The 10,755-nt window shown below is 34.6% G+C and overlaps 1 protein-coding gene across 1 annotated transcript; it reads right to left on the reverse strand.

The window, feature by feature from the left end:
* Nucleotides 1-596: 596 nt before the first annotated feature.
* On the reverse strand, nucleotides 597-10,498 carry LOC111630149 (slit homolog 2 protein-like). The gene is made up of 2 exons (XM_023374200.1): nucleotides 8,217-10,498; nucleotides 597-3,053 (listed from the first exon to the last, which is right to left on the reverse strand). Exons 1-2 carry the CDS (start codon nucleotides 10,395-10,397, stop codon nucleotides 777-779), a joined length of 4,458 nt encoding a protein of 1,485 aa, XP_023229968.1. The 5' UTR covers nucleotides 10,398-10,498; the 3' UTR covers nucleotides 597-776.
* Nucleotides 10,499-10,755: the final 257 nt, after the last annotated feature.

The following is a 10,755-nucleotide window of genomic DNA, read 5'->3' on the forward strand; positions in this document are numbered from 1 at the left end:
GAACTTCGGAGACATCATTAATATAAATAATTTTAATCGCCGTTGAATAAGAAATGTTTCTTTCACAAGAAATGTATAAAATTACAGTACTGTATTAGACTTACGGTACCTAATTTACATACTGACAGACGATAGTTAGCGTAAAAATCTCCGTAGCGTGGCGCCACGCTAGACGGCGGAAATTATATATTTAATTATAACAAAGTTACAATAAGTTAATATATAATTATATATACAGTACCTAATTTATATATAATTAATATATAATTATATGTACAGTACCTAATTTATATATAATTTATATAATACTGTCCAGACGATAGAAATCTCTCCGTAGCGTGGCGCTACGGACGGCGGGAAAGTAGTTCGGCTTCCCGATGACGTTTGAGTTGTTTATAGGGAACTTTTACTATTTTTTACGGATACCGGTAGCAATTTTTTCGTAGTTTTATAGGAATCGTAACTATAGGGACCGTAATTATACGGGGGTCGACTGTAAACAAAATCATTTCTATAGAAACAAATGCAAAATAATAACAATTTATTGGCAAGTAGTAATTAAATTGATAAAACTGGATATATTTAAATTGTCGTATTTGAAAATTCGTCAAGTGTAGACATTGTAATAAAACACTTCTTCTTCCTGCACTTTCTCTACATTTTTTTTTCTTGCGACAATAAACAATAGAAACGACAATAACCACACCTAATAACATTAGAGAAGTAAGAATAGCCACTGCGATTTTCCATCTTGAAACAGAACTAAATTCATCCAATCAATATTCGTTCGAAGGAGAATCATTTACTGAAGATGCCAAATTTACTTCCAAAATTTCTGTGCATCCATCATTAGAAACAATATCGATAAAAGACACAGAAGACGAATTTCTAGCGCAGAAAACATCGGAGAAATCTGCAATTTTCTGCCTGTTTCTAAGTAACCAGTCCTTAGTAAATTGCGAATGACAATCGCAAGTCAAGTAGTTTCGTGATAAGTAAATCTTAAATTCCGGAGAAACATCGATCAGGTTCATTAATCCGGAAGGCAATTCGGTTAACCGGTTTCCGTCCAACCACAAAAATTTCAGGTTTGGCAAAAGAACATAATCAGAAATATTAGTTAAAGAATTATTACTCAAACGTAGATGGGTGACATTTCTCCACGTCACACAATCGACATCTGACAACTCGTTTATATAATTATTGCTCAAGTCGACAATCGTGGCATTCGGGAGAAGAACTTCGCGAATTCGGTCGATTCCCTTTCCGGAACAATTCACCACCACGTGATTTTGTTTGCCAAAACATTCGCAACTTACCGGACAATAATTTCCTATGACTACGAAAGGTGCATTATCCAGCAAATTTCTTTCTTCTCCGTGACATTTCGTCTTCTCTATATCTGGAAACATTTTCTTTGCCACTTCTATATTTGATTTAAGGGCAAAAACGAATTGTTGTAGTTCGTAGTTACAAGTAATTTCATTAAAACTTAAATAATAAGTCGGCATTTGAAATCCATATTGACTGTCGTCGATGTAAATTGTTTTGATTTTACAATTAGACAGATAAAATTTCAGGCGATTTGGAGTGTAAATTGGCAAGTTGACGGTTTCGAAACGATTATTTGAAAAAATCACTTCAGTCAAGTTATATTCTGTCCAATTTATCGTCGGCCATTGTGTCAAACCTGTCTTATATAAATTCAGATAATTCAGATGTTTGCTGATCCCAAACGGACGTTCACCAATAATTTTAGTTAAATTGTTCTCAGATAGATCGAGATCGTTTAATTTAGTCAACGGGAGGAAGATGCTTTCGTGTAAATACGTCAGGCGATTTTCTGATAAAATAAGAGTCTCCAATGACGACAAATTCTGAAAAACATCTTCGAGAAGATTTTGTAGCCGGTTTCCCCGCAACGTTAACGATCGCAATTCAGAAAGTCCACTAAAAATTCCTGTTGGTAGTGAAGAGATTATTTTAAACGAGCAGAAAAATCGTGTCAGTAGTTTGTTATTTCTTAGAAGATTTGGCGGGAGTTCTTTAATTTTGTTAGAATTTAAATCAACGATGTTCAAATTAATTAAGTCAGAAAACACGTGTTCTTCGAGTGAATAAATAGAACAACCCCCTGCAGAAAATTCAGTCAAGTTGTGCAGTTTATTAAAGAAACCGGATGGGATTTCTGGTAAATCTCGGTTCTTAGTAATAGAAAATGTCCTTAAGTTAAAGAGACCTTTCATCATGTCATTTGGTAAATGCTTTATCCGATTCCATTGTAAATATAAATATTCCAATCGGGTGAGATTTCTAAAGACGAGTGGATGAATCGATTCAATTTCATTGTTACTTAAGTCTAGTTTTGTCAATTTGTGAAGATTATAAAATAGATCTTCGGGTAAAGCTTTTAACTCTCCATAAGTGATGTATAATTCGGAAAGATTAATTAACTCTCGGAAAGATTTGTTGGGAAATAAAGTAAAGTTATATCGTTCAATTTTCAATGAAGTCAGTGATGGAACATTACGAAATGTTAAATTTAGAAGATCCGACGTCTTCACGCCTCGTATTTCCACAGATCGCAGAGAGGACATGTTATTAAACGAAGCGCTCTCGAAGTTTCTTTCATACAGGATTGATAGATACCATATATTAACGTGTTCGATTCGATGTCCAAACGTGAATATTCCAAAGTCAATTCCCGACAGAAAACAATCTCTAAATGTTAACTCTTGTACATTTTTAACTTCCAAACATCTCATCAAACGAGAGTCAATCGTCTCCTTGCCGCACTTGATGGATAAAGATTGATTTAATATTTCAACGGAGGAAAAGTTTTTCGATTCGTAGCAGCTGATTGCCGGTGACAGACAAGAAACCTTTCCCCAATGTTGCCAAAACTCTTGACAAGAATTTACTGCTAAAAATAGGGATTGAAAAAAGAACACCCACCTCATTTCGTCTAAGGACGGTTCTAATCCATTCGACACACGAATCTGTGGTAAATATGTCGAAAAATAATCAACAAAAGTACAGAACTCTGGAATCGTAATTTACGAAGCGGCTATTATAGATACTTCGTCGCCGGTGGTCGACAACACAATAAAAAGTGACCTCGGCGACGTCGATTTCTACAGAAATATTACGCAAGCGTTTGTAATTTTCTCGTTTTTTTCCTGGTGCAGTTGTCGCAAAAACAAGTTATAAGGTTAAACGTGTATCCTGGCTGGATATTTCGTAAGAGTGGCCGCGAGTTTGTTAGTTTGCCTGGTTTAAAATAATTGTTATTGTAAATGAAGACAACTTTTTTGCCATATTTTCGTCAACGATAGAAGAAACTGTTTTATGTGACGCGAAGGAATGTTTCTGAGTGACGTCACTTATATTATTAAAAGAATTTCCCTGGTAAATACGAAATAAATATAAAATTTCTTGATTTTACGTTCGTTCGAATGCGAAATTTTTTATTCAAAAAAATTTAATTTATGTTTCGACAAAATGTAATTTAAACTAAAATCGATCCGAGCAGTTTACGTACGAAAATAATTGTGTTTAAGTACTAAATAACAAGGGAAGTGTATTGAACTCGAATAAAGGGAAATCCGAAAGAATAAACATTACTTTCATTTCTACCGGTAATCTCTTCGTCTGTCGTTGGCATTTAAATAATTGAATAAATAATTTATCGTCCTTCTGTAGTGATTTATTGGTCTTTGGTCTTGTATAAATATCGATTATGTTCGTTACTTATACTCTGTCTACCGACTTAACGTCGTAAATCACCGTATGTAAAACTTTAATATTTTTACCCAATCAGAAAATTCGAAGTTACGTCATCCTACGAAATGGCAATTTGTGAAATTAAGTCGTTGGCCACACGTTACGACACGAGACACGAAAGAGACTAGAGGAAGGATGGAAGCGAGAAACCGGTTCGTTCGGCAGGTGTGACGTAATCTACACACCAGTTAAGGACCGACTTTCGTAACTCTTCCCTTTTTCCAGCGTGGACGTCATTTACGGACAACCCCTAAACTAATTCTCCTTTGAAATTCCGAATTAATACAATATTAGTTTTTCGACTCAAATCAATAATTTTTTACATTGGATTGGGATATCGTAAGACTGGAAGAAATGGATTAAGTTTTTGTAAAGTTTTGGATTATAACGATCGATTTAACATTAGAAGTATGTCGTATAAACCGAAAGGTTCTGATATTTGTATAATGGATAACCGACCTCCTTTGACACGAAAAGTTAAGAAAATTTGACAGCCTTTGCCAAAGAAGAAAAAAAAGAAAGGAGCACAGATTAAATATACAAGTATAAACTGTTTGTCTAAGAGGGACTCCTCTAAGCCGGTTAAAATCATACTTGTCAGACAGAATTTACTTCGTAAAAATTGGACAGATTATCTGTAGCTCTTTCGGGCCAAATAAGGGCGTTCCTCGAGGTTCGATCTCGGGTTCACCGCTTTTCAATATATATATTAATGATTTGATTAATCTCTATACGCCGTTAATTGATCGACCGGGAATCACGCCACATGACATTTGCATAGTGCTACGGTTCAGTAAGCATTAATTGGTCATCGAGTCCGATGTTGACATTATAAAAAGGCGACAGTTCGACACACCGGCAGTGGCGTACCGTGGGTGTCAGCCGCCCGGGGCGGAGGAAAATTTCGGTCCCCCTTATTTAGGTATTTCAATTTAAAAGAACAAAATTCAGTTTTGTCACAGAACAAGCAATGAAAAATTCGGTTGTAGTGCAGCGACCTGTTTAATTAAGATAGTTCTATTGGATATTAATGGTGTATATGAACGCGAATGAATCGTACAAGCAAAAAAAAGGGGGTCAACAGGTATCGCAGGAACTCCTCGGATGAAAACTCCTCGGATGAAAAAGTTACTAGTTCACCCGGCGAGCCGATTCCCGGACTGTCCGGACGATAGCACTATTGTAGGCGCGATGCAAGCATGGATTAGGATGTTTCAAATTTTTACAACATATTATTATTATTTATTGTGAAATTTTGCCGCCCCCTAAAAAGTGCCGCCCGGGACGGGCCGCCCCTGCCGCCCCCACTACGGTACGCCACTGCACACCGGATATACGTCACTCTCGTCTAAGTTCGACTTGGGAATTTTTTTGTTCAATAATAAATGTGAATTCTTCTTCCTGGAAAAAATAAGACATTCCCTGAAAATATGACCTAGCGCATTTTTCAGAGTAAAAATTAATATAAGACACTGTCTTATTTTCAGGGAAACACGGTAGTGTAAGAGTAACTATTAGTTGAGAAACACCGAGAGCCTAGTCACCAATTCCAAAGGGGTGTTGGTAGCAACAACAGTTAAAATGCAAAGCTACCGGAGTAGTCCGTGAGACGGTGGCCATTTTACAAATATAGTAAAAGATTTTCCAATATATCCACAACACCCAAATAATTAAAACAAATTGAGAAAACGTAAATTCATTAAATTGGAAAGGATTGCTTCGTGAGAGGATTGATCATGAAAGGATTGCTTACTTTTTATACTCATCTTCAGATTCATTACATTTAATTTTAAAAACAATATTCATCATTGGCACGCGTTAGAAAAAGCAGCATAACCTTTGTGAATGACACTTTTTTGAGAGAATCCGCTGCACTCCGGAAAAGCCGACAGTCTGCGTCAACAATCTCACGCGTGACTTAATTTTCGGCTGTACTATAGATTAATTCCTACGGAATTTCGGGACTTTGAGTATATATTTGAACACGGGATTGAGACGAGTTCAACGATAATCCTTCTTTTCGACCGGAGACCAACATAAGAAAGTTATCATATTTACAATTTCTTGCCTTTGACAATGCATTCTACAAGTACTAATTTCGATGTATGTTCTTTAGTGTTTATAAGCGTGCTATTTAGACACGTCTAATATCTTCCCATTTAGTGGGAAGATATTTTTTTCCCAAGTTCAATTAGCAAGTAGTCCCTTTATTAGAAAATTAATTTTTCGGTATATTTTTATACATATTAAGCATAATTAGACGAATGTAAATTAAGGTGAATATAAAAAGTATACGTAGAAATTGGCAAGATTTATATTAAAAAAGTATTATTACGTCTTTCTCGATCATAAATATTAGAAAAATTAATGCTTTAACAATTTCGTTTTGATTATTATGGCCTAGTGTTTATATCGAAAATATTTCTCAGTTATATTTGTAATCACAGTTACAAATAATGTATAATTCAGGCTCGATATAATGTATCATTCGAATAATAACGGCACTCGAAATATTTACAGGATTAATTGAAGTGTACGAGTCTTCTATGAGGAAACGGATGAAGGCGAGCCTATCGACAGTTGTGTAATGAATTAAATTTAAGTAAATTAATTAACTTTGTATGTGTCGGTCTAGGTTTGTAATATTAAGGTGTACGGACTTTTGATTTTGTAAATTGTATTAAACTAAAAAATAAAGTTTTACGTTATTCTTCTACTTAATGATGCACTTTTAATCATTCCGAACAAAATAATACTTATTAAATTGTAATTAGAACTTCACAAAGTACTACGAATATTATACAAGACCGTTTTACTATAAATTACTACGTCATACTAGGTTAGACTCTAATGTTGATTTCGAAGAAAGTAGGTCGGACAACGACCGTTAGACTGATGAGGTACAATGTCGGCTTTTCGGTTGCAACGGAGAAGTCCCGTTTATCGTTATCTAACCCAGGCCAATTAGAAATATTCAATCCTTAAATTGTCATTTAAGGGTTGGCACTTTGTGACGAAGTGAAATTATTGTAAAGTTTTTGGACTGACATTGTCAAACAAACTATTTTACCCCAAGGCGGGTCGAAAGGGTCGTAATCAGTTTCCGTATGGTGTGAAGTAAATCTCGCGATTTTCAATCTCGACACTAATCACCGAACTAATTAAGCATAAATGTAGCATATTCAAATAGTTTAAATTAGAACAAATCAAAAACATTTCCTGTATGACGGATGTAGAAAGAAGGCTCTCTTATTGCTCACAAAGCAGAAACAGACAAAAGTAGAAATAAGTGCTCTGTCCTTATCCTCTTTATGTATCCCACAGGTCCTATGGGATCTGATTTCCTGGACGTAGCTCTAAAAATTTCACTTTTATTTTGTATTTTGCCAATAGGTGAAAAGACATTTAACCTGGTCAAGAGCCAGAAGCCGGGTTCTGTTTAGTTACTCCTCGCTAAGTAACTACTTTGCCAGCTCCGGTTGTCGTCCGAAATCATAGCCAATCCTAAGCCTGATTTGGGATATTTTTGCAAGCCATTACTTTGATTCGTGTCTTACTGTTTATTTATCAATTTCCCGGTTGTTATAACTGAGCGAAAGTATGGCGATTGAAGAAAAATGACTCCGTTTTACATTTTTTGGCTCGGGGAACCTCGAACGTCGATAAATGCAAGAAATTTTGAGAGATAATTTTTGTATCTACAACTTTCATTCTTGTCTTCTATCAGATAGTTGGACATGGGTTTCTAATCTCTTTTGGCTCGGGACCTTTTATGGGACAACGAAATCTATTTTGTCCCTATTTTATCCTATGCTTTCCAGACATAAATATTAAACAAATATGAAAAATTTAGAATTTAAACAATGAAAATAAAACTCTTGAAGTCTGTTTAATGCCACAGAAAACCACAGAACCGTCAACGATATTTTGTATAAATTAAAAATTTAATGATAATATTTCTGAATGAAAAAATGTTACTTCCATTTTCGAATTTTTTGTACAGAAAACATTATTTGATTATACAAGTACAATATTGATCTATGCTCAATTTACTGCTTTATCATGCAATAATTATACATTTTTTAATATAATTCGTAGTGAAAATGAACAAAAAACTATATAAAACATTATAATTTTTTAAAATATAGAAAATTAATTTCAATAGATGCAAATGAAAAATGACGGCAATTTACGAAAAATTATTTATTAATTAAAGCGTTCAAACACGAAACATTTTAATTATACTATTTAAGGCAGGTGTAAACATTATAATAAATCACTTCTTCTTGCTTAGTGTTCGGCACTTTCTCGTCACTTCCTTTTCTGCGACAATAAACAAAGAAAGAAACAATAATTACACTTATTAACATTAGCGAAGTAAGAACAGAGACTGCGATTTTCTATCCAGAAACAGAGTTAACTTCATCCAATCAATATTCGATCGAAGACGAATCATTTACTGAAGATGTCAAACTTATTTCTGCAATTTCTGTGCATTCTTCATTGGAAATAATTTCGGTGAAAGACACAAAAGACGAATTTCTCGTGCAGAAAACATCGGAGAAATCTGCAATCTTCTGACTGTTTCTAAGCAACCAGTCTTTAGTAATTCGCGAATGACAATGGCAAGTCCAATTGTTTCTGGACAAGTGAATCTTAAATTCCGTAGAAACGTCGATCAGGTTCATTAGTCCGGAAGGTAATTGGGTTAATTGGTTTCCGTCCAACAAGAGACATTTCAGGTTTGGTAAAATAACATAATCCGAAATGTTACTTATCGAGTTATTACTCAGACGAAGATGTGTGACGTTTCTCCACGTCACGCAATCGACATTTGACAACTCCTTTATGTAGTTATTACTCAAGTCGACAATCGTGGCATTCGGAAGGAGAACTTCGGGAATTCGCTCGATTCCTTTTCCGGAACAATTCACCATCACGTGATGATCTTGTGCAGAACATTCGCAATTTATCGGACAATAATTTCCTATGACTACGAGCGATGTATTGTCAAGCAAATTTCTTTCTTCTCCGAAACATTTCGTGTCTTTTATATCTGGAAATATTTTTTTTGCCACTTCTATATTTGATTTAACGGCAAAATTGAATTGCTGCAGTTTGTGATCACAAGTGATTTTATTATTATTTAAATCATAAATCGGCATTTGAAATCCATATCGCCTGTCATCGATGTAAATTGTTCTTATTTTACAATTAAAAAGATAAATTTTTACGCGATTTGGAGTGTAAATTGGCAATTTGACGGTTTCAAAATTATTATTTGAGAGAATCACGTCAGTCAAGTTGTATTGTGTCCAATTTATCACCGGCCATCGTCTCAAACCTGTATTATATAAATTCAGATAAGTTAGATACTTGCTGCTACCAAGAGAAATCTTACCAGTAAGTTTAGTTAAATTGTTGTAAGATAGATCGAGATCCGTTAATCTAGTCAATGGGAGGAAGATCTTTTCGTGTAAAAAAGTTAGGCGATTCAATGATAAATCGAGTCTTCGCAATGACGACAAATTCTGAAAAACATCTTCGGGAAGATTTTCTAACTGATTTTCCCGCAAGTCTAACTCTCGCAGTTCAGAAAGTCCGTGAAAAATTTTTGTCGGAAGTTTCGCTACTTTATTATACGAACAGGAAAATCGTGTCAGCTGTTTGTTATTTCTCAGAAGATTTGGTGGGAGATGTTCAATTCGGTTGGAATTTAAAGTGACGATTTTCAAATTAATCAAGTCAGAAAACACATCTTCTTCGAGTGTAGAAATAGAACAATAATGTGCATTAATTTCAGTCAAGTTGTACAGTTTATTAAATAATCTGGACGGAATTTCTGATAATTGTCGGTTCCAACTAATATTAAATGTCCTTAAGTGAGATAGACCATTCAACATATCACTGGGTAAATCTTTTATTTTATTCAAATCTAACTCCATATATTTGAGTTTGACGAGATTTTTAAAGACAAGTGGATGAATCGATTCAATTTTATTCAGAATTAACCGCAGTTTTTCCAAATTGTGAAGATTATAAAATAGATCTTCTGGTAAAACTCTTAACTTGCCTTTCGTGATGTATAATTCGGAAAGATTAATTAACTCTCGGAAAGGTTTGTTCGGAAATAAAGTGAAGTTGTAGTTTTTGATGGTCAATGAAGTCAGCGACGGAACATTGCTAAATGTTAAATTTAGAAGTTCCGACGTCTTCACGTCTATTATTTCAACAGATCGCAGAGAGGACATGTTATTAAACGAGGCGCTCTCGAAGTCTCTTTCGTGCACGAAGAGTGTGTATTCTATCTTGACGTGTTCGATTTTATACCCGAAAGTGAATACTCCAAAGTCAATCCCCGACAGAAAACAATCTGTAAATGTTATCTCTTGTATATTTTTAACGTCCAAACATCGCATCAAATCAGAGTCAATCGTTTCCGCGCCGCACTTGACAGATAAGGATTGATCAAATATTTGAACGGACGAAAAGTTCTTTGATTCGTGGCAGCTGTCTGCCCATGACGTACAAGAAACATTCCCCCAATGTTGCCAAAACTCTTGACATGAATTAACCACTAGAAATAGGAATTGCGAAAAGATAACCAACCTCATCTCGTCCAATGAGTCTTGTAATTACATCGACAGGCGAATCTCACAAGTACGATCCTTAGAAAAGAATCAACAATAAAACAGAATAGTCGATATCCTTACTGTTTCTACGACGACAACACGATAAATTATATCATCAGTTACATTGAATCGTCATTTCCTACACAAATATGACATATACGGATTTAAATTTCCCGGTTTATTTCCGTTGCCGTGAAATAAATAATAGTCTACAAGATTAACGTTAAATGAATATTTTACGAATACAAAATTTGTTTCACACATTTATTACAAGTGAGTTGTTCGTTTAAACAAATTGATATTGTAAATACAATATTATTTATTTTCTTTCTCTATGATG

This window comes from Centruroides sculpturatus, unplaced genomic scaffold (assembly GCF_000671375.1).
Source record: "Centruroides sculpturatus isolate CEXI.00-Female unplaced genomic scaffold, Cexi_2.0 scaffold521, whole genome shotgun sequence".
Lineage (NCBI taxonomy): Eukaryota > Metazoa > Arthropoda > Arachnida > Scorpiones > Buthidae > Centruroides > Centruroides sculpturatus.

Excerpts from the sequence above, each read along its gene's own strand:
- LOC111630149 (XM_023374200.1), bottom strand. The coding sequence starts at position 10,397 with ATGAGGTTGGTTATCTTTTCGCAATTCCTATTTCTAGTGGTTAATTCA. Across the intron at positions 3,054-8,216 it reads ATTCGTCTTCGATCGAATAT|ACGATTCCAGAGTTCTGTAC; the intron begins TGATTGGATGAA and ends GCTTCGTAAATT.